At 43.3% G+C, this 24,687-nt stretch overlaps 1 protein-coding gene across 1 annotated transcript; it reads right to left on the bottom strand.

Moving 5' to 3' along the window:
• Positions 1–4,565: 4,565 nt before the first annotated feature.
• SUCLG1 (succinate-CoA ligase GDP/ADP-forming subunit alpha) lies at positions 4,566–20,956 on the bottom strand. Its single transcript, XM_066317289.1, has 9 exons — positions 20,833–20,956; positions 12,293–12,396; positions 11,344–11,460; positions 10,637–10,849; positions 10,491–10,548; positions 8,080–8,163; positions 7,282–7,433; positions 6,572–6,760; positions 4,566–5,615 (listed from the first exon to the last, which is right to left on the bottom strand). Exons 1-9 carry the CDS (start codon positions 20,882–20,884, stop codon positions 5,589–5,591), a joined length of 996 nt encoding a protein of 331 aa, XP_066173386.1. The 5' UTR covers positions 20,885–20,956; the 3' UTR covers positions 4,566–5,588.
• Between the last annotated feature and the right edge of the window lie 3,731 nt (positions 20,957–24,687).

Here is a 24,687-nt window from a genome sequence, read left to right on the forward strand (position 1 = left end):
GAGGGCTGAGCCACAGTCTAGGCTGGCATCTGTGAGCTTTGGTTGGATTTACATCCAAGCCATCTATACTCTGGGGAAGAAAAAAAAATTAGTGCCTGTCTTGAACAAATGTAACAGTTGCCTACAGAAAGATAAATAAAATACACTCACCTAAATGGCTGAAATGATTGGAGACTAAATCTCCTGCCTATTGCTTCTTCTCCTTGTAGCTAGGGCTCTAGTCAATAATCAGACTTGCAGTCTGAAAGCAGAGCAAGGGAGGAGTGGGTGACCTTGAGCAAGGCAGTGTCCCTCAGGGTACAAATCCTTCCAGGACACTTTTACATGCACACATCTGGCTCCACACACAGAGCAGCTGTTCCCAAACACATCTCCTGGCCCACAAGAGCCCTGGCAGCCTCTTCCATGCAAGGGGTGGCACTTTAGACCTCAAATGGTGGAATCACAAAATGGATGGGGTTGGAAGAGACCTCAGAAAATTATCCAGTTCCAAGCTCCCTGCCGTGGGCAGGGACATCTCACACAAGATTGAGTTGCTTCCTCTAAACCAAACTGGTCTCATGCCCAGGAGGAGCAGGACTGGTCCCAACCCTGAGGCCACAGCTGACCCACTGCCCTGGAGGTTGCAGAGCCTGGTGGGCACAGCAGCACGAAGGATGCTTCTCTTCCAAGGAGCAAACAACTAAATAAAAGAGAAAAAAAAAGTAAAGTCGGAGTTGCTAAGCCCTTGAAGAAACAGTCTGAGCCATTTCTTGCCTGTTTTAAAATGAAGACAGGTATTTCTTTAAGGCAGGTCCCATTTGACTGCCAAACCCACACGGTTCAGACAACATACAGCAAGAAAAAAAAGATGACATTCCAATATCACGAGCGTAGTGAGAACACCATGAGGAAACCAGGCAGGCTCTTTAACACCCCTCTCCAATTCATATAAAAGGATATGATCATAAATCAATTTAATACACAGAAAGAATAAAGTAGCAGTGGTTTGCTTCCATCTTTTATTTCTGCAGCACACTTTGAGCCCGAGTTCAGAGCAGGAACCAAACCCACGTTTTGGAGTCAAAACCTGCCACCTAGAGAGCAAAACAGCAAATGGAAAGGAACAGGCTTGGAGGCTGGTGGGGTTTTTTAAAGCAACTATCTCATAATATTACAGATGTGCTGGAAACTATAAATTTGCTGTGCTGTCTTTTACAGCAACAAAACCGGTTTTAAGAGACCCTCAATTATGTATCTGCACAGCACAGACATCGTTAAAGGATACTGCTCCTACTCCCAGCACCAACATTGCTCTGTGTGTTACTCATTACAGCACAGAAACACAGGTTTACTCCCAGTCCTAGAAATTTATGTGTTTCTGTAAACAGAGAGGCATCTCTTGCCTTTTCTTTTGAGATCATGTAACTGCTGCAAAAATAAAGTCAGATTTAATGAGAGTTTTTGGACGCTCTGAGTACCAAAGAATTTCCTGGGTCTGAGCCCTGTGAGTGAGCTATGGATGGTCAGCAGGTCCCACAAATATCAGCTGGGACCTGAAACTACCAAAAAAACACTCCAACACAAAAAAAATAACCCCAAAACTAACCAAAAAAACAAAGAGCAACACCCCCCCCACACACACAAAAGAACAAACAAACAAAACACAACCCTGATGCAACCCTGATCAAATCCCCTGAGATTTTTAACTTGAGCTAAACTCTCAGATTTCCACTTCTAGGGAAATATCCTGTTTTCACCTCAAGTTCAAACGGGAGGAGCTGACAAATTCCTTAAGAAAACTGAAAGTGTTTCAACATTTCTGAGTCAAGAAATTTCCCAAAATTACTGACATTGATTTCAGGTGAATTCGACACTAAACCAAACTCACGGAGATACAAGGAGAGGAGACACCCTAAAGTAACCTCTCCCTAACAATGGTACCTAACAGGTTTTAATTCCTGTATAGAAGAATCACCTCCACCACACTTTCAGTCACAGGAATCCCTGGGTCATCATACAGCCCAGGCAGGAAAGGAGGAAGTGGCAGATAATATCAGGATTGTGATACACCCTACCCTCACCACTCACCTCAATCAGCCCTCTGTGGAGGGTCCTCAGAGCCTTGGAATGCTGCACAGAGCAGAGGTTGGATGTAAATCAAACTGCAAGTCCCAAATATGCTCCTGCCTGTAGCCTTAATTACAGACTAACTGCAGCACCCTGTGCTGGGATATAATCTCTGATAGAGAAATACAGTTTAACCCCTTATTCAATAACTCAGGAAAACAAATTATTTAACAATATGGCCAGCAGCACAAAGCTCACTTAATTGCCACTGGAGTGCTGCAAGTTGATGTCCACGAGACTTTTTGTTTTGGTCTTTAAATTTCTGCAGAAAACATCAAACCTGGACTATTCTCTCTTCACCAGCAATTTCTAGTCATCCCAAAGCTAGAGGCTGCCTCAGCATTCCCAGCCCTGTAGAGATGCTCCAGGAGGAACAGCCCACTGTGTACAACACCCAGAACCTGCTGCTGCAGCTAGTTATCCACAGCAGCACAGCTGATTCTTATTATTTTGTTTTTCCCTTGTAGTTTTGTAACAAACCTGTCTTTATACCCTTTTAAGTTTTGAGGCTGCTTTGCTTTTCTCCTAATCCTATCTCCCAGCAGAAACAGAGTAAATAATTCTAGTAGGCACTCAAACCATATTGATTTTGGGAAACAGAAATTGACAAACTTTAAACCACTATATACTGCCACCTTCCAAAATCACCTGCAGGCTCCTGCCCATGGTATCAGACAGTCCTTCCTAGGAAAAGCTGTCATCTAATCCTGACTAGAAACAGGCATCAGGAAAGGGAAGGTGAAGGTAAACTAAGCAAGTAAGTCATGTTGGAGCACAAGATTTAATTCCACAGTTTCAACAAAATTAAGACTTTGAACATCACAAGCTGGGCATTGGTTTGAAACTGTCAGCACAGAAGTCAGTCTGAAGTTCTTTAAATGTATCTCTCATGGTTCAGATCCTGGCATTTTCTGGCCCAGTTTGCATTGACATCTGGCTGCTACCCAGGAGATCGAATCACTAGAAACTATTAGGGAACATACAAAATCAAATATTGTCCAGTGAGAGAAAAAAAAAAAATCCAAGGGGGTCTACATCCATCTCTATTTGTTGAAGAAAATCAGCATGACTGTAAATTCCCCTGACCAAAATGAACTTCCAGGATTCATCTCTCAAAAGTGAAAGTGATTTATGGATTGACACTATTGTCAAGTGTAGATCAAGAAACACAAAATAGATTCTTTCATAAATATTATGGGAACACCAACATTGGCAGCATTTCTCTTGCACATAGAAAATCCCTAGGTTATACCAGATTATACTTATATAGGTTAACTACTAGGTTATAGAGTAGGAACAGCTTTAAGGCTTAACACTAATTTAAGTTTTGCCTTCAAAAAATAAATAAACAATTTTCTAGATCATTCAAAATATTTATCCACAAGAACATATGGTACTAAACAGATGTGAATGTTTTCCAGAGATGCTGTCATTAATTAGCTGATATTTGTCAAGAGCACATTTTTAGGCAGCAAGAAAACACTGTGCAGATCAAGCCTTTCTCTCGGGCAAGGTCAGGGTCCTTCCCCATATCCTGAGGTGACATCAGTTCCAGGTTAGCACAAACTGCTGCCCAGCCTGGAGCAGATGCAGGCTGCTGCTGAGGCACAGCACTGGACACTGCTGCAAACCTCAGAACCAGGAGTGAACTGTTAAACCCAAACTCGTATCTCAAGACAGAAGGGTACACTTTCTCAGGGTGCAGCAATCATTGGAGTTTATAGCTGTCTTCCAAAATAACTGGTGCCTCTAAAAGAGCTTCCAAGGAGCAATCCCTAGCAGGAAATTCCCTCCTCCTCAGTCATCCTGGAAGAGCAGCTGTTCCAGGGATGAAATTGAGGCAGTTCATCACAGAGCGCTGCCCATCCCAAAGGGCGCCAGCACAGCAGTACCATGAGTTACTCCGATTATCAGGCTCATAAGACTGGCTGCAATTCCCTGACACTTGTTGCTGAGGAATTGCACTCTTGCACAGAGACAATTTAGCACTGCTATTTCTCTAAAGGGCACCTCTCACTCTTTTTGCTCCATATTAATACAGGCACCACCAGAAAACTGAGCAGATCTAGTTAAAAAAAAAAAAAAACAACCAACCAAACCTTATCTGTTGTCATAGACTTTACCAAATGATTTACTGCTCAATGCTGCTTTCAGCTGTCCAGTGACAGGGTTTCAGGTTCATTTCAGTAAATCATGCCCAGGTGAACAATGCAGCACCTGGTCTCTGTGTCCCAACGCCTGGATCACCTGGCTGATGCCAGACCGTATATCAAGTGCATGAATACACCTTCAATGTGCAGAGATATGACCCGTCCCTTATGCACTTCATCAGGGCTTAGCTCTAGGAGCTGCAAATGTCAGTATTGACACACCTGCTTGCTTCAGCAAGAAAAATTCCACAGGGATTTATTTGAGTATGAAAACTAAGAACAGTCTTAAATAAATAATGACACGAGTTTTCGTAACAGCACCTTTATGGAACACAAGGTTAGCTTTAAACAAGTGCCAGGTTACATGAACTTTCAGTCCTCTATATAAAGCAATCTGGGATTTCAATCCATCCTGATGAAACTTGCAACATTTATAGGCACAATACTTGGGCTATATCCACAGTAAAAAAAAGGAGGTTTCCATTACAGTGCAGAGAGTGGTTAACAAGGTTACTTTATGTTCTTTTCTGGAGAAAAATAATTCTCCACCACTATGTCCCATTGTTACTTGGATTTCAGAACAAAAGCAGTGCAATGCTAGTTAAGATAAAGTAGAAATTAGGGTAATGTCAGCTTAAGACCAAATCATCTTCACATTTACAGACAATTTTGAATATATATTTTGCATGTGAAATTATATTAATTTTTATCAATAACAATTCCATCTCTATACACACAACAAACAGAATTCCTTGCCAGTAGAGGACTGCATTGTGCATGGCTAATCAGCCTTGAAGAGAAAGTCTGGACCTCAGGCATATCCAGCTACGTGGATCAACACCAATCCCTTCAGATCCAGCAGCTTTGGTTTAACAGCCGGAAACTTTGGCCTATTGCTCAAAGGTACTGGCCAGCAATGAATGAGCAGGACTGGGCTTCTCAAAAATAAAGCCAAGTGTGGTATGTGCATAAAGTCAGTGCCTTGATCCTTAAAAGCAGCTCTACAAGCAACTTTACCTTAAAAGGGGCAGTGCTTAAGTTACAAAAGATTTTGTTTATGATGACCGAAGAAGCAGCTCTGCTTCAGGAATTCAAAAGATGGATCAGATTTAGTAGTAATTTATTAATGTGCTGTGATTTACAACAGGGTGACAACGTCTGAAACAAGGAGACACCAAAACAGGTTTAGCCAGGAGGTTTATGGCTTCCGAGTCAAATTCATTGACCAATGTCAAGTCATTGGGGCAACTGAAGATTAGCAGACAAAAGGAAAGCGGAGGCCAGGTGCTGCACTGGTGTTTTGGAGAAAGTATTCCAAAGTGTCTTCTCTTACAGTAATTTCCTTTTCTCAAACTCCTGCAAAGAGCATACAGATGTTACCAGCAGGGAAAACAGAAAATGCTTCCTATTATTCTTCTGTTTCAAATTACTTTGTACATATCTTAGGAAATCTGATGTTAAAAACAAAAAAATGGTATTAAAATTAAAATACAAAAATCATAAAGTGTGCAAGTTCAGGGAAAAGGAAACAGCATTCTCCCACCTCACATTAACAAGGCAGCTCTGGAAAGCCAGACTGTAGTCACTGCCAGACTGCAATGCTGTCAAGGAACCATTTGCTCCTAGACACAGCGTAACAGGCTTGAAAAACACCAGTTCTGATGCAGAACTGCAGTAGAATCCTTACAGTAAAGGACTCAAGCCAGGGAAGCAACAAAATCAAGCTTTTCATTTCAGTAAAGAAAAAGCACAACAGAAGAAGGGAAGAATCCCACAGCAGACTGTGGAGATGCTGTACTATACAGTCACCACAGGAAACAAAAAATACCTAACAGAGCTGAATTATGCATCTCCTCTAGCTGTGAAGCAAACCCTTTTCTGGATACAAATTAAGTAAAATGCAAATAATCCCATTGCACACCTCAGTTTTTCAGCTGTATATATTCAACCATAACTGAATTATATGCCAAGGCTCTCCTTCCTCAAATATCCTACTTAGACATAATGTTCCCATATTTTACATTAATTCAGGCTCTTTGCATCCAGAAAACTATTTCAACAAGTAGCTACGCTTGAAAGCAGAAAGTAATCTCTCCTCTATTTTGCGACACTTACTTTTCTATAAAACAATATTAAATAAAACTGCGTGCACATATCTTTTATGTAGTAATTTCAGCTTGTCCAGTCAACAGAGTTCTTATGTTTAAGCAAGTTCAGAGCAAGAGAGTATCTGGGTAACAGATGGACTCCCAGTTCATATTCCCTCAGAAGCGGCTTCTTGCTCTGGATGAGGCAATGCCTGAGGAACCAACCTTGTACATGGTGCTGCCTAGCTGAGCAGGGGACATGCTGACCACAACCCCTGCACTCTGGAGGGCTGCAATCTTCTCCTTGGCTCCCCCCTTTCCTCCAGCAATGATGGCTCCGGCGTGGCCCATCCGCCGGCCCGGAGGAGCCGTCAGGCCGGCTATGAAGGACACCACCGGCTTGGCGTTGGGGCCCTGGGAAGAGAGGAATGTGTTACAGGGAGGACAGTGAGAGGAAAAGCAGTTCCAGGTGACAAATTGTTCATTTCGTATTTTTTATTTAAATACCAACTCACCGGGCAAAGTTATTAAACAACTCACACAGCACAAAGAAGTGTGGAATACCTTCTCTCCTGATAATCGTCATAAACCAGAAGCAAACAGAAACTTTAAATCTTTCTACAGACCCATGTATACTACAAAAAAAAAAAATCACTAGAAATATTGTTACAAGAATAAAATTGTAAAGCTGACAGTTCTGCGCTCCAGTTCACAGAACCACAGAATATGGTTGGAAAGACCTCTAAAATCACCAAGTCCAACCAGTAGATTTAATCTGGACAACACTCTTAATTTCCACTCTTTTTCTTTAAAAAAAGCATGACTGTTTGGGGTTTTTGCAATTAGAGATGAGGGACTGAACTGAGTTTTCTTTGACATGGCAAAAGAAGCTGGCTAAGTATGAAAGTCTGGAAGCAAGGCGTTTTAAGACTTACAGAATTGTTTTCTTTCAAAAATGCTGCTGCATCTTCTTCAGCATTTCCTCCAATCTCCCCAATAAGTATGATCCCCTCAGTATGAGGATCCTTCAGGAAGACATCGAGGCAGTCAATAAAATTAGTTCCATTGAAGGGATCACCTCCAATACCTAAAAAAAATATATATATATTAAAACCACAAAAAGAGTAACTCACAATAAAGATACTGCACTTACAACAAAAGTTTAAAAGTAAATTTCGGCATGACGAGTGTTCCCAAAGGCTCCTAAGACAGGAAGTTCTGAAGGCCCTAGCCAAGTCAGAGTGTGTCAAATTCCTGCTCCAAATACCTCCCTGCCCCCAATTTACAGAAAGCTTTGATACCTGAATGTTCACCTTTCAAACCATAAACAAAATGTTATGGACACAGCAGGATCAATACCCCAGCTCCACAATTTTGGTGTAAGAAAACTGTATTTATTTAACACTCCCAACTCAATGCCTAAGAATGCCCTAATCCTTTATAACACAAAACTTCTTGGGACAGTCTGTTTCCAAATTGACGTCATATTTGCCAGCAGTTCTCTGTTCAAAGCTGATTTTAAGGCTTTTATTAACTTTATGTGGAATTTATAACAGCGAAGGGCTGTACTCTTCACAGCACATAAGGATCCCACTTCTCCACACTGCTGTAATAATTGCTGAACTGCCATTCAGCAAATTCTACACTAGCAAAAAGGAATTATCTTGGATTTACGCTTGTGAAGAAAAAGCAGATCAGTCTAAATCCAACAGTCTGATTCTGAGGAAACCTACCAATGCAAAAAGACTGCCCCAGCCCAACTTGTGTTGTCTGATGCACAGCTTCATATGTCAGGGTACCAGATCTTGACACAATACCTTGAGGAAAGAAAAGGAGATAAACTTACCACTAACACATCACATAACTAGAGATGGCTGTTCTTATAGTAGTGAAAATCACCTCAATAATCAACACGAGATTCCAGGTTTTCCAGCCAAAACACTCGGTAAGATTCTTTCTGTACCATTTCTTGCTTTTCATTTTTTGACACTTAACTGTCAATGGACTAAAGCTGCTCAGAAAAGTCAATAATATTTTTGTCACACTAAAGCCTTACCAGGAAAGAAAACTGAAAAGCAAATAAAAGAACATACTTCTTATCTTGTATGTGAGTAGCTGATGTACTGGACTTGAAATCGAGTTGAAGCTCAACAGTTAACCAAAGAATTCTGTATTAATCACATCCCCAGTATGGCCAGGCACACAACATATCTTCCAGAATAGAAAAATGCTGCACAAATGCAAATTATCACTATTAAGGTATTTGTTGCTGCTCTACAGAACACATGTGGCATTTACATTACAATATCACAAGAGACCACAACCCTAGTTTTAAATTCAAGATGGAAGGTAGCACAGAGCTTAGAGCAGGGGCAAAATACTTGCATAGCTTTTTGTTCATTTTTTTCAAGGCAAGACCTCTGTTAGCACTACAAAAGAAAAGGTTTTCAGGAAAAACAGACACCAACTTCCACCTACTTCAAGCCATATAACAAGGAATGTACCACATACATTTCACAAAGAGAGGAGAAAATACAGCTCTAGACTAAGAACCTTAATTTTATCAACAATTTATACTGTTGCTCAGCTCAGATGTGTTCTAGCACAGGGTTTTTTCCTTGCTATGTTTGAAAAGGCCTCCCTGTTTACCACTAAGATCAGATTGCCTCAGAGAAGCTACAGATGAAAGTTCAAAGACTGTGTCTATTTTTATACCTTGCATTGCAGTTTATTCAGATGATTATTGGATGCCTCACAGTAATAGAAAGCTGAAGAGCACATCACCAAAGGTCACACATTAGATGAAACTGGGAGGGTGGCAAATCTACATTTTTATTCCTTGATTCCTGGATCACCACTGAAAATATTTCCAGCAATGGCAGAGCTACTGGATTCAAGATTTTAAATATTCTTTTGCACTTGAAGTGCCTTGCATTCAGATTCTAATAACTTGTGACTCAACACATTTCTTGTATATATTTAGAAAATCTGAACAGAACTTTGATTCAGAAGGGACCTCAGGGCAACATTGGTTGATGTTACCTTTACAGTCACAGAGCAATGTCTCAGTGGTTTTTATAAAGAGCATAACTGCAGCCATTTGATTTTTCAATTTCAGGTTTATGGGTAGTTGTGAAAGCTGCAGGTGGAACATATCTTGGAACACGAGTGTTAACACATCTTCCAGCATTCCCTAGGTGCAGTCTATTCTTAAGTCATAAGAAGTTACATAGCAAAGATAGCTTCTCATGCTAGAAAAACTGCTCTGAGTCCCTGTAGTTCAACAGCATTGAACAGGCCTTCCCATAATAAACACACTTTCCATCAAAAAAATGGTAATGCTGTAAAGGGCACTACTGAGCTCAAGTGAAACGGGTTACCTTGCTGATAGGCAACAGCAGCATGTGCTGTTTACAACAGTATTTCTGAAGCTCTACCTAAGTACAAATGTACATTTCAGAATTTTTCTACAGCTCCCGAACTGCACTATTTGAAAAAAAAAATCGAGTTGTTATTTCTATATTTTAAAACAAGGAGCTGACAGAAGTCAGAACAAGAGACTTGCATGTAGCAGGGTGTGTAACTCATTACACACAGGGGGTGTGACCAACATTGATTATGAACAAGTCACTGCCTTCCTACCCTTTACCACACTGCCTGAAAATTTGGTATATTTGTTACTTCCACTTGTGATGGTTTCAGAGTTGTCTAAATTATGTTCTAAACTTGTCTGTAGTCTCTTCTCTTTGCTGTAATACTGAGATGACTAGAAGAGTAGGATCCCAGTCCCAAGCAGCCAAGCTGTTGGAAGGAATAGTGTGAGGAGATCTTAGCACACTCAAATCCCAAGAAAAATGGAAGTTTCCTCAAGGCTCCCCTTTGAGGATACCAAATCAACGATTACCTACAGGAATTCCCAATTGTTTTGTCTCTACCATCAGCACCCTGTGTCTACTATGGAAGAATTCCCAGTTCGGGCTTTCAGAATTGATAATGCTAAAATTCACATACAAACTGAGGACAGACAAGCTGTCCCACAGTGTTATCAACTCTTTCCAGGGCAGGATGTGCCTTGCCTCATGAGGAAGCAGGCAAGGGCACCAAATTTGTGTTTTAGATGACGCATAAATATTCAAAAACTCACCAATTCTTCCTTTCTTGTGAATGTGACCAGGCATGATACCAATTTTACATTCTCCAGGCTAAGGAAAGAGTGGGAGAAGTCAGATGGAACATTCAAACCACCACTAGGAACAGTTCAGCCTTGGACCAGAGCCAGAGATCACTTACATTGATGACCCCGGGGCAGTTGGGGCCCACCAGCCGGGTCTTGCCCTGCCGCAGCAGCCTGTGTTTGACCCGCACCATGTCCTGCTGGGGGATGCCCTCAGTGATGCACACCACCAGGGGCATCTCGGCATCGATGGCCTCGTTGATGGCAGCAGCAGCAAACGGGGGAGGGACATAGATGACAGTGGCTGAAGCACCTGTTTGTTCTTTGGCCTGCAACCAAAAATGCACCATGTGTTTAGTGGGGCTGAAGAGAATGTCTGACAAGTCATTTAAAATACAGCCAGTCTCAGGCATGAATTAAGGATATGTATTAATCTACTAAAATCTAAGCAAGTGTTAAATTCCCTGAGGATGGGACACAACCAGGGAACTGAGAACTGACCACTGTCTGGAAAGGATCTGCTCCATAATCACCATCATAAATACTCCTGCATAAAAGTTTGCTAAATATTCATCATGCACAGCAGAATCAATCAGAAACTAGCTGCATTCATAAAGCAAGTGCACCCAGACTCTGTGAACATCACGGTGGAAGCCAAACTTGTGCCTGACCACCCTGAATGCTCCTTATTTTACAAGGCTTCTATTTCACTCTTTGCCCAGTGACATCCACGGCTCAAATATTTGTCTCTCCAGTATGAGCAATGAAATAAGGAGCCCTTCAGCTTTAAACGCTGTGCCCTCCAGTCACTGCTGCAAATTACCTCCTTCACAGAATTAAACACAGGCAGACCTAGATGAGTTTTTCCCCCTTTCCCTGGAGAAATTCCTCCAACTAGATTGGTGCCATAGTCCAATGCCTGTTGGCTGTGAAAGGTGCCCTGTGAGAGAGAAAATAAGTAAAGTTAGAAGGCACATAATAGCAAACAGACTTCAACAAAAAGTTTGATGGTATCTGTAATTCTGAAGGTAATTGATGTCACTGAAATTTGCAATGAGAAGAGAAGTTTTCACTACACATATATATATTTAATCAGATATTTTGGAGAGTGCATCCACACATTTTAAATTAATTTGGAATATGCTAATATGCTCTTTTTTTTCCATCAGAGCCCTGTAATTTAATGCTAAAGGGTATTCTGTTGTGTGCTGCTAACACATCTGCAGGCACAGCACAGTTTCTTTTCCACATCAAGTCTGGCAGATGACGAATACTACAGTGAAACAGAAGAAATTAGCATGCTCATCCATGACTAGCTTTTTTTACAAAAGCAGCCTTCTCTGCCTGCAAATGTATAAGACTGAATCTGAGAAAATTATTAAATATTCTGAAATAAAAACAGAAATTTAATTCACAGGCATTGATATTGAAATGCATTTGTGAAACAAATACTTTGAAAATGGGCAGGTTTTTGCTGGTTTTTTGCAAATAGCCTTTTACAAAGAAACTCTTTCAGCTGTATGCAATATGAAAAACAAAAAATGAAAAGCACTATAACAGAGATGACTCAAAACCAACTTTCAAGCTTGTGCACAAGTATTTGGACCAAAGAATGCAAACTACAGTGCTGAAGGGACCTTCCTGATGGTGAAGGAAGTCCAACTTCCTATCAACACAAAGGCAGTATACAATCCATTTCATGTATAATTATGTTTCTGAGCAATTATCTTTCTGATTGAAAGGCTGATAGAAGAAATGATTTATAAACATACCTGTTTGCCTGTAAACCCCTGACAGATAACCTTTGTGTTTTTGTTAACATACAGGTTTTTCCTGGATGCTGTGTAGGAGCAGTGCCGCACTCCATTCTGTTGAACTGGAGAGAAAAGAGAGCACAAACCATTAATCCACTCCTTTGGTAGAGTCTCAGTCAAAAAATCTCCTACCAAATAAGTGCATATCAATCAACGCTTGTATCAAAAAATCATGAGCAGCTCATGTTTTCAAAAGCAGCTCTGAAGCCTCATTCAGTGCTTGTCATTCTAAGACATTAAACACCTGTTGCTCACCCTATTATGCTGATCACTCAATTTACTAGAAATTAGGAGAGGTTTCTCATATTGAGTACTGATATCAGGATTCGTCCTGACAGACAGAAACAACTTCTTAAGCACTGTTTTCATTTGCAAACAAGCATATTTTTATCTTCTCAGATATTCTGCAGAGTGACAAAGCAGAACTAAAATCCCTGTATCCAGAATCCAGAGGCTGTTACAACACTGGTACTGTGTGACACCTGCTGTGAACAGAGCACAGTTCAGAGCAGACAACAAGGGACACTGAGGAGCTCGAGGGTCCCTCAGCCCAGGAAATACCTGATGCCAACTAAGACAGACAGCAAGAGATCTTTTTCAACAGATTCCTAGCTATGGCATCAGTGCTAGACACTCGTCTGGGCTTGTGAGGAAACAGCTCTCGGTATTGCACTGGAGTGATTTTTAATTTATTTCTCACAATTCTGGTGCTGAAAGAAGAAAACAACACACCACAATTGTAGAAAAAGAGCACAGTTTTGTTGTGTGCTGGCAACAAAACGCCAAGGCGAATGACTGCATCTGTGCTGAAGGGAAAGGAATGATGACAGCAAATGCACAGAATGTTACCACAGAAGAAAGCTTGAGATGAGAAGGGAGAGAGTTTCTGGTATAAATAGGTTGCACACCTAAGTTTATTACCATATGTTTTTTCAAACACCAGAGTCTTGAGGGGATCAGAACCAACCTACTCCCTGCTAGTGTTTGACATAAAAACCATAATTTATAATTTATACATAGAGTGAACCTGGGAAGGCACAATCCTAATACAGGATCTTCAACACATACACCAATATCTTACAATTTACCCCTTTAGCTCTTTTAAAACTTTAGCAACTAAGACTTGAAGAAATAAATAGAGAAATTGAAATCAAAGCAACAGATCCTAAACCATGGTCCTCAGACTGTTCCATATACATACTCAGGCACGTCTAAATGGGAGTATTTTTTTCTTTTTAGGAAAGGAGTAAAAGCTTTTAAGGAGAAAGTAGTAAAAAAGCATCCTTATGACAATGCACAGAATTTGTTAAGATGCATTATTAAATTATTATAACAGAATTTCTATGGGTTAGTAAATATGCAGAAACTTTTTAAGGTCCACTTACACACACATTCCCATCACAGAGCTGCACAATTCTCTCTTGCCAACTAAAATTTTGTGCTGCACTGCTTTTATGCTTTAGTTGTATTCAAAGGAGTGAACAGAAAAATCAAACTATGCCAGAAGCAGCCTACACACCTCAGTGCTATTGCTAAGCCTGAAGTCCTTACTCTGTTCTTAAAAAGCTCTGGCAAACCCAGAGTTTAACTCCAGTCACCTTCTGCTGTTCTCTAAGGAGCTGCAACAAATCCTCAGCTTCACATGGACACAAAGTAAAACTCCATACAGAAAGGTAGAGACTAGGATGCAGTAAACTTTTTAAGGAAAGTGGCAAAAGTGCACTTCAGCTCAGTGACCTGCAAGGTTTTAATCTAAATCACAACAAATCCTGTTGCAGAATTCATTATACCAGGAAATACAAAGTAATAACAGACAAAATCCATGTGTAATCCTTAGGAAAAGCCATAAAGAAGCCAATAGTTTCCTGGGCTGCATCCAAAGCAGGGTGGGCAGGCCAAGGGAGAGGATTCTGCCCCTCTGTCCCGCTCAGGTGAGACCCCACCTGCAGCTCTGGGGCCCAGCACAGGAAGGACCTGGAGCTGCTGGAGCAAGTCCAGAGGAGGGCAGGAAGTTGATGAGAGTGATGGACTATGAAGATGCAATGAGGACAGGCTGAGAGAATTTGTTCAGCCTAGAAAAGAGAAACCTTTGGGGTGACTCAATTCCCTTCAGTATCTGAAGTGAACTTACAGGAAAGATGGGGCAAGACTATTGACAAGGGCATGTAATAAAGGACAAGGGAGAATGGCTTCAAAGGAAAGAGAGCACTTTTAAACTGGGTATTAGGAAAAAAAACCTGTACTGTGAGGGTGGTGAGGCCCTGGCACAGGTTGTTCAGAGCTCTGGCTGCCCCAGCCCTGGAGTGTTCCAGGCCAGGCTGGATGGGGCTTGGAGAACCTTGGTCTAGTGGAAGGTGTCCCTGCCCACGGCAAGGGGGTGGAACAAGATGATTTTTAAGGTCACCTTCCAACCCAAACCATTCTGTGATTTTATGAAAATATGTCTAAGGCTGAGATTTAATGAACAAGGCTACCAGGCTGGCTGTGGGAGGGGAGAGAGAAGCCACTGCTACAGAAGACAGCACAGGATGATCTTTGTCTCTAGCTGAGGATTTGGCCTTCCTGGGCAGCACCTCAATCAACTCATAGGCACATCTGGTGAAGAGCAGCCTGCCTCCAGCAAAGGAGAGGCAAAACAAAAACAGCAACAGCTGGAATGCTGGTCAGGAGAGCAGGGAATCAATCCACCTGAGCCCAGCCATTCAGGCTATCCCTCAAGGTCACGAGATGTGCCTGGGTGAAACCCGACCCTGAGGACAGCAGGATGATCCCCCTTGGGAAGGAGCTGTTACAGTCCTTACCACCAGCGAGGCCTTGGGGAGAACACTTCAGGCTTCCAGGAGAATGGGAATGACTGTTTGAAAATGGGCCTGCAAGGGGAAAGAGCAAACAGGCAACATAAACTGATTCATGTCCAAGTTTTACAGAGTCTGTGCCCCACCACTGACAAATCCACCTGCAAAGTAAGGGAGGGATGCTTGCTAGCCACATATCTGCCACTGAGAAACTTCAGTACTTGGAAAAGAATTAAAATAAAAATCACAGAATGGGTCAGGCTGGAAGCGATTACAGTGGGTGAGCTGGTCCAACCTCCCTGCTCAAGGAGGGTCACCCCACAGCACATTGCACAGGATTGTGTCCAGATGGCTCCTGAATATCTCCACCGAGGGAGACCCCACAGTCTCTTTGTTGTTGAAAAACTGACAAATAGTCACATGTCTCTACACCTTACAGCAATTCTACACTCCCAGTTCAACTGTTCATTCCAGATCTATTTTCAGACATTTATAACATTGCATAAAAATGTTTTTGAAAGCTCAAGTTTGTCAATCCTCCATTTTCAGGAGACTGTGTAAATGTATTTTTCAAAGATAAAAACTTTTTGAGCATTTTCTAAACTATTAAAAAAAAAAAGGCACTGATACCTAAACAGCAGCTCAGAATTTAAGCTTTGTATGGATTTACCCTTGAAAACTGAATGTGCTTCTTACATTTGTATGGCCTTCCTTCAGAGAAAATACAGCTGGTTCAAAAATCCTGGCTATAGATTTGAGCCATTTGCTGTCTCCAGAGACAGCCAGCTTAGCACAGGCAAATGTCTGGAGAGCAGAATATTTTTGAAGTGATTTATGGAAAAAAGTCCCAAAAAATCACCTTGCAGTCTCTGGGTTGGATGAGTCCGAGTTTTGGGGCTTTTTAAAGTGGCTTGATACAGTTCTGTCCGTCTGCTCCTGGCCCTGCCTGCAGCAGCAACCTTGGCCCCAGTTATCAGCAGGGTGGGAGCAGCAGGGCCATGGGTCAGGATGCGGTTCTGCTCCACGTGGCACAAACAGCAAGCCCTGGGTGCAAGCAGCTGGCAATTTCAATAGTTAAGACAGATATAAGATGAGAAGGAAACAGGTGGAAAGTGGAAATGGCATGCCCAAGTTCGCAGCAGGTATGAGTCAGAAATAGAAGCCAAGTCTCAATTTTCACCTGCTTCACAACTTCCAAACCCATCCAGAAAATTGATTTCACTACAAAAAAAAAAAAATCATCTGGGTGCTTAGGTGTAAATGCATGCTGCTTCATGAAGACTGGAGGTAAAAAAAAATTAAAAACAAAATGCTCTTCAGCTGCGAACTAGCAAGGCTAAACCCATCGGTGATGTTATTTTAATGCTCACTTCTAAATTACAGGCCAAGTTACAAAGATGAAGACCCCAGACGATGTCCTAGAGCATAAGGACAAGTCCTATCAAATCAAATTCCTCTCAAAAGCACAGGGGAAATGCTGTATTTTGTCAAGTCAGAGTTCTAAGATCGGACATTACCAAGTCCAACAAAGACCTGTAACAGACCTTTAGGAAAGTGTATTTAAAATAAAATAAGAGACTGGACAATCTTTCCCAGCCACATCGTTCATTTCTGCCCCACCCCTGTTCAGTTTGTGGTTTAAAAATAAAGTTATACAAATAACAAGATGCATTTGTTTTGGCTTTTCAGTACTTTTAACTTCTACATAGCTAAAAAGTGAGATGTTCTGTCGCAAGAGCCTACTTTGGTCCATTGTACAGGAAAACCAAGCAATTATGAAAACTGCTCAAGTCCCCAACCTCTGCTGTCTCAGGCAAGATTTGAAAGACGGTATCTAAATTTAGCAATGGGGTATAAGCCTGTATATGGAACACCAGCTGTTTTACAGTCAAGAAACCTTATTAGAACTAAAGGACACAGTTACTTCAACACCATACACTGCTGCTAGTTGCTCTGTCATTTCCAGGCAACAAGGCCCCAGCCAAGAGCAGAACTTACTGCAGTACAAACAACTGGGAAATCCACCTCATCTACCTCTTAGGAAGAAAAGCTCACAATCCCTAGGCTCAAGCAGGACTTAAAGCTCACTTGCATATTAAAATTAACAAGCCTTTCTAGAAAAATACCCTATTCTTTATCATGGAGTCCAAACAGGAATTTACATGTTAAAAAGAAAACTGATCCATTCACAAGGTATGTTAAAGCACACAGGGAATTTAAATACCATTTACATTGAGCTTTCAGGCCCTCCTTGAGCAGCAACACCTCTGAGGCACAAATCTCATTTAAAACAATGCAGCTCAAGCTACTATTCAAACTATTTCATGGAATCATAGAATGGTTTGGGTTAGAAGAGACCTTCAGAGGTCATCTAGTCCAAGCCCTTCCCTATTTGGGTAGTGCAAACCAGGTGACAGCACAGATACTAAAGGCTGAATCGCTTCTTCATCCAAACCATACAAAGTTCAAAACTTCCTATGTTCAGGGCTTCTTGAAAGATTTCCTATGGACACAAATCCAATCAAAGTGCCTCCTTCTTAAGCATATTTACCCCAAGCAAAAAACAAAAACAAAACAAAACAAAACAAAAATTAAATTTGGAAGCTGAGGTAGCATCTGAAGCTGCTCATAAAACAAGCCCAGGATAAAAGCAAGGTGAAACAGCAGATCCCTCTCCACAATGACCTAAGCTAACAGCTACATTGCCAGAAGACTGAAATTCTTCCTCTATTGCCCCTTGACATAGCCACAGAACTTGGAGATGATGGAAGATACTCCTTTTCTGTTCTATAATCTAGGTAAGGAAAGAAGAAAGCCTCAGAAATCATAGGAGTTTCCCTACATGTAAGTAGGGAATATGGAGGCCAATGCAGGGGAAGCTCAGGGAAAGACTGAGGTATGAGGAATGCTACTTAAACTCCTGTCTTTTTTTCCACACACACATCCCAACCCCCCCCCCACCCTCCTTTATCTCCCATCAGTTATGGGCCTTCAGCTTGCTCCTCAGAATTCCTTTCAATATTTTCTACACATTTAATTTACATTTTTATGACCACCTCTTTTCTTTTCTCCTTCCTCTGCCGACAAATGCAAGTCCTGAGGAAGACACAACAGGAACAGTTCTGGGGAGCTCCTGACAGTCCAGAAGAGCATAAACCTATCCTCAGAACTCACCCCCGAAGTTATCAGTTACATTAGTAGAAGATGCTCCTTGATGACAAAGAAGTCTTCATGCTATTAAGGGATTGTTCAGAACACCTTACTCCTTTGTTTAAGAGGATTATGCACTCTGAGGATTCCTGTTTATCAGCCCCCAGGTTCTCTTCTCTTACCCTTCCCTTGCCAAATTCCTGTTGATTATGGAAACCCAGAACTGTGACCATGAAACAGGAGTTGAGGAATTAATTAATCAGGCTGCGAAGGGCAGATGCAATGCCTACACTGCACCCATCACATTAAAACAAATCTAGGCCTAGGGGGAAATGACATTTAGAAAAATTTCAGTTCTTTCAACACATCTTTCTTTCCTAATCAAAGTCTCTCTGCAGTACAAATCCCCTGCTTCTTGTAAGCCAAGCTGCTTTTCTCCAGGTATCCTCCACCAAGAATGTGAGCAGGTGGAGGTTTGTGAGCTTTCCCCCCTCTACACTGTTGACATAAAAACAATTAAAGAATTCTCCAGTTTGGATTGTTATTTCTGCAGCAATCCTTTGCCAGGGTTACTCACATAATTACTGTAATCTTTTAATCTAAGAGCTCTCCAAAGCCTTTCTAACACATCCAGGACACGGAACCCCTAATCCTGGCTCTCCTACCAGTTCAGATGCCTACAGAAACTCTTCAAGGGTATATGGACAAGCACAGGTCTCTCCTGGTTGTGTCCATACATCAGCAGTGCTCTGAGCTGACCTCTGAGCAGCACTCACCATTCATTGACAGATTTCATACTCCATTTCCACAACTTCCTGATCTCAACCTCAGGGATACACAACCCAGCATGTTTCCTGAAGCAGCACACCAACAAAAACAAGGTTTGCATCTCTTGTGCAACAGAACATACTCATGACTTCAAATCACTAAGAGAAGCAGACATTAATTGTTAGTGAAAATGTATGTACAAAGCTCAGATTTAAGGTTTCAACAGTCTTTAAAGAGTATCAAACCAAAGATTTCCAAAGAAGGACTACTTCACCTTGCAGGAGTTTCTGTAAAAGACTTCATGAACAGCTGCAAAAAGACACTTCTTGAGTCACTTGAGATTTCGTCCTCCTTTCTACCCCTCAAAATAATTTAATAACTATTCCTTCAATCTCTTACTGCTATTTGTAAATGGAAAAATGTGGGGGTTTAACACATAAAACTGGACCTAAGAGTAGCTTTGCTGGGAGTATAAATTAAACTAAATTGGAAAGTGCTACATTCCCATCTGCTCCCCTCCATCAGAACCAATTCTTATTGGGCCCACGGGAGCCAATTCAAAAAGCTGAAGTGGCAGAAATTAACCGGATAAATAGTTTCCTGATCCTGCTTGTGAAGAACAAGAGGCAGGAATGATACCCACCCAGACAGTAGGTGTGCCACAGGAGCTACTCAGATCAGCCTGTGGCTGTGAGATCACATTACCTGACCTACAAGTCACCATCCCACTGAGACAAAAACACTGTGTGTGCAGTCAAATGACACAGGTTTAAGATTGTTCGTTTATCTTCAGCTACAAGAACCACACTAACACACAAATTCCTCTGTTCAGATTTCTAGTAACTGCTCTTGTGCCTGGGCACACCCACACTGATCTCACAGAATGGTTTGGGTTGGAAGGGACCTTAAGGACCATCTCATTCCAACCCCTTGCCATAGGCTGGGACATCTTCCACAAGACCAGGTTGCTTCACGCCCCATCAACCTGGCCTAAAACGTGTCCAGGGATGGGACAGCCACAGCTTCTCTGGGAAACCTTTCCAGCTTCCTCACTGTAAAGAACTTATTCCTAATATCCAACCTAAACTTACTCTGCTTCACTTTGAAGCCACTACCCTTGTTCTATCACTATAAGTCTCCTCTTCAAATGGATGCAGCCAAAATATAGACCAAAAAAAAAAAAAAAAAAAAAAAAAGACTGAAAAGCATTTTATTTTTCATTGTGCTGCTCAGAACAACACAAATGTCTCAAACTGAAATACTAGTATCAGACTGCTCGTGTTCTCCACTAAGAGAAGCCTGTAACTTTATTTTTGGCATCAAAAAGAAATTTGCCACGCTATGCTGAAAACACAGGGTAATTCAAGGCCCTGCAGAGGCCTCCAGCCCTCGCAGTGACCAGCCCCAACCCTACGGGCTCCCTCGACCCTTGCCCTTTGGAGTCTTTCCGGGGCTACAACGCCGAGAACAACCTTTCCGTGCCCCCACGCGTGCGGCCGCCCACCCTCCACGGGAAAACTTCCCCAGTACATTTACAAACAGCTCCCTCGGAGCCGGGCGTGCCGCCGCCGCGCTCCGAACGCCCAGCGAGGGCGGAGCAGCGCCGGGAGCAGCGCGGGGACCCCCGGGGCCGCCCCGAGTCCCGCCCCGGTGCCCGCGGGCCGAGCGCGCCCGGCCGCGCCCCGCCGTGACCTTGCCCGGCCCCTGCCCTGCCCTGCCCGGCCGGGCCCCGGCGCCGCCCGCGGCTCCCGCGGCGGGGCCGGGAGGGCTCGTCCCGGTACTCACGGCGGAGGAAGCGGCCGAGCAGGCGGGCGGCGGCGGGGCTGCAGCGAGACATCGTCCCGTCCGCAATGACGGCGGCGGCGGCCCCGAGCTCGGCCCGCCCCGGCGGCGGAAGCGGCTCCGCGGGGCCTTCTGGGTGTTGTAGGCACGGGGGCCATGAGGGCGGGGAACGGCTCCGGGATCGCCGAGTCTAAGCCGCGATCTGGCTCCGCTATGGACACGTCCAGGCTGTCCTCAAACACCGCCAGGGACGGTGACTGCGAGGAGCTGTTGACTCCCTCGAAGGCAGGGAGGCCCTGCAGAGACCTCCACAAATGAGAGGGCTGGGCAGTCACCAACCGTGTGAGGTTCAGCCAGGGAAAGTGCCGGATTCTGCACCTGGGATGGAGCAGCCCTGGATGTACGGACAGATGGGAATGAGGGGCCGGAGAGCAGTGCCAGGGAAAGGGACCTGGGGGTCCTGGTCAGTGGAAAGTCGAACATGAGCCAGCAGTGCCCTGGCAGCCAGGAGGGACATCCCTGTCCTGGGGACATCAGGCCCAGCACGGCCAGCCGGGCAAGGGAGGGGATTGTCCTGCTCTGCTCTGGGCTGGGGCAGCCTCACCTCGAGTGCTGGGGGAGCTTTGGGAGCCACAATCAAAGGAAAACATTAAACTATTAGAGAGTGTCCAAAGGAGGCCACAGGGATGGAGAAGGGCCTTGAGGAGAAGCCGTGTGAGAGGCTGAGGGCACTTGGCCTGTTCAGCCTGGAGGAGACTGAGGGGAGAGCTCAGAGCACTTACAAATTCCTCATGAGAGGAAGAGGAGGGGCAGACACTGATCCCTTCTCTGTGGTGACAGTGACAGGACCTGAGCAATGGCCTGAAGTTGTGTCAGGGGAGGTTTAGGTTGGATATCAGGAAAAGGTTCTTCCCCCAGAGGGTGGCTGGGCACTGACCAGGCTCCCCAGGGCAGTGGTCACAGCACCAGCCTGGCACAGCTCAGGGAGTGTTTGGACAATGCTCTGGGGCACAGGGTGTGACTCTGGGATTTGGTGCTGTGCAGGGCCAGGAGCTGCACTGGATGATCCTTGTGGGTCTCTTTCAACTCAGTTTGTACTGTGATTCCATGACTCCATCACCTCACAGAATCACAGGATGGGTTAGGGTGGGAGGAACCACAGTGCATTACCTGGTTCAGCCCATGACATCAGCTGCCTCCAGAAACATGTCCTGTAAATATAACCAGTACAAATAATTGTGTGTTTATGGGCGTAGATGGGGTAGGGAGAGCTGTGGGAGTGGGTCAAAACAAAATATTGCTTTGGAACAGAAATAAGCAAAGTTATGCTCTGATTTCTTCCTGATTTATTAATTAATCATACCCCTAAACCTGAAGCCAGAAGGAGACTGTAATGAATGAAGCATCCAAATGTTAAGCTTCTTTATGAGGTATAGATGATCCCCTTAGGAGGACACAAACACACTGATTTTATAAGGATCACCCTCACTACTAGAAAATTTATACCTGGATCTATTTCGGAATCAATTTTTCCTTGAGGCTTTCACTAAGACTCTTGTGGGGATTACAGAAATTGAGTTAAATGCCAATGCATTGTCATTCTGCATACAGAAACATTTCGCTGGTTTAGTGTTTTTAACAGGACCATGTAAGATGAGGGTAGAGGTTGTTGGTTTGATAGTTTGTTATTTTTTAATAACAGAAACAGAAACATCTCCTCAGTCCTTTGCATTCAAAACCTTACTGTGTGTAGAGTCTTTTGATTCTGTAATTAACATAAATGCAAGGCATCATCACTCTGTTGAAGTTTCAGGGTATGGAAATGAGCTGTGCGGTATCTAATTGGCCAGACATACATGAAATTGAGGAGAAATAAACTTATTCTCAATTGTTTTAATGCAGTGGTTTGGTTCCTGTCAGAGAACACTCTGTCCCACCAACATTAATTTTGCTGATTTATCCAACTGCCTAGAAAGAAACCATTCAGCCCAGGGAGAAACAATGCAGCAATTGTCAATGCTCAGGTAGCAGTGACAGGGGCTGCTTACAAAGCTCAGGTCAGACCCAGTTCTAGTGGGGTAACCAAAGGACTGCTCAGTGTCCTAGGACTGCAGCCCTTTATGCCACAAACACTGCGGTGAGCATCCCACCAGGCAGAAATCCTTCAGGATAATCTTGGTGCCCAGAAAAGCTGTGAATTCCCCATCCCTAGAAGTGTTTGAGACCAGACTTGATGGGGCTCTGAGTAGCCTGGTCTAGTGGGAGGTGTCCCTGCCTATGGCAGGGGTTGGACCTAAATGGATTTTAATGTCCCTTCCAACCCAAACCGTTCTGTAATTCTGTGGCAGGAGTCACACACTTGATCCATACAATAAACTCAGACATACTAAAAAACTTGAGGTTGTGTTTAGCCTGGCATCTGTACAAACTGCACAGTTGTTACAGCCATAAATGGAGTTTGTGGGCAGGTATTTAACAGCATGAAATATACCCCTGATTTCCCATTCAGAATCTGAAGCAGGTTTGTCTCCTGGCGCTGGCCAGAGCTAAAAGTCATCCCATTGACAATTGCAGGTTCCAGTAGGGAGAGTTTCACAGGAAGGCCATCCTTGGAGGGAAAGCCTGTATTCAGGGAATTGCTAAATCAGGGACAAGTTCTTGAGCTGGTTTAGCCCTTACCTCAGTGATGACTATGACTCTGGACCTACTTTTCTGGCATCAGCTGATGCCTGATCACTGTCCCTCAATCTAACCCTCAATAAAACAACTCAGCAGCTTGAAATACTCATGAGTCTTGTTACCTGTAGTGGCATCATCACCTCCTATCGCTGGAACTTAAGGATGTGCAAACAAATTGGTCATTCTCCACCATCTCCCTGGAATCAAGGCAGGAACCCAAGTGTGAAGCTAAACCCTGGCGTCACATCTATCCAGCTTCCAGCAGCTAAGGGGAGCTGACCCTTCTAAAAACAGACAAGTTTGTGGGTTTCTATAATTTATGGGTTGTAAGTAAAAATAATCCCAGCATCTCAGCCCTGGGAAAGTGACTGGGAGGAGCTGGACCACTACTCTCCTTTCCTTTGAAAAGAGAAAAGAAACAGAAAAATTCAGAGCTGAGGATTCCTTCTGGAGGGATTAGCCACACTTGTGCTTTAACCTACTTTATTTTTAACCTGCAGCCTGTGGTTTTCAGTAACAGAGCTATGGTTGAGATCATCTGCTAAGGAATTAGTTAGAAATTGACTTGCTGGGACTTCTGTAACTCCAGAGAGCGAAGATAAGGACCAGTAGAGACTTATGGTAGAGAGGGTGTAGGTGCAGCAAGAAAAGATGATCCAGCTTGCTCTTTTTCTGTGCAGTCCCCATTATGCTTTCAGCAAACAAATTCTATATTTTGCTTCTGAAAAATCCTGCCAACTTTCGTGGTACTGCTATTAGTATAGTTATCTTGGGGGGGAAGGTGTTCAGTATTATTAATGCCAAATGAAAATAAAGAAGCACACAAACGCTACGCCTCATCCCCGAAGCTGTGCCGTGGCTTGGTATTTTTGGTATTTCTAAAGAGGCTGACATTTCTATGGTGCTTCACAAACAGGAGATCAGATTTCAGCTTGGCACCAACTGTGGTCACAACATCAACATCAGAAGCACTTCAGTGGGAAGTCCCAAGGATGGACACCTGCAGCCTGTCAGCCTCAAAATGATCCTTTCAGGTCCATCATGGCTTGGATTTCTCCTGGAAGGAAGATGCTTGCCAAAGACCTGTGGTGATCTTCATCTAAATAGTTTTTCCTTTGCTCTGTGATTTGAAGCAAGGCTGACTCTGTCAAATATCAGGGGCTTATCGGAGCTTACTCA

Source organism: Sylvia atricapilla, chromosome 4 (assembly GCF_009819655.1).
Source record: "Sylvia atricapilla isolate bSylAtr1 chromosome 4, bSylAtr1.pri, whole genome shotgun sequence".
Lineage (NCBI taxonomy): Eukaryota > Metazoa > Chordata > Aves > Passeriformes > Sylviidae > Sylvia > Sylvia atricapilla.

Bases quoted from the DNA above. Each gene is read 5' to 3' on its own strand.
- SUCLG1 (XM_066317289.1), bottom strand. From the start codon at position 20,884: ATGTCTCGCTGCAGCCCCGCCGCCGCCCGCCTGCTCGGCCGCTTCCTC. The intron at 11,461-12,292 runs GTATGTTTATAA...TCTCTCTCACAG, and splicing joins AGGGGTTTACAGGCAAACAG to GGCACCTTTCACAGCCAACA. The intron at 7,434-8,079 runs GTAGGTTTCCTC...TATTTTTTTTAG, and splicing joins GGGGCAGTCTTTTTGCATTG to GTATTGGAGGTGATCCCTTC.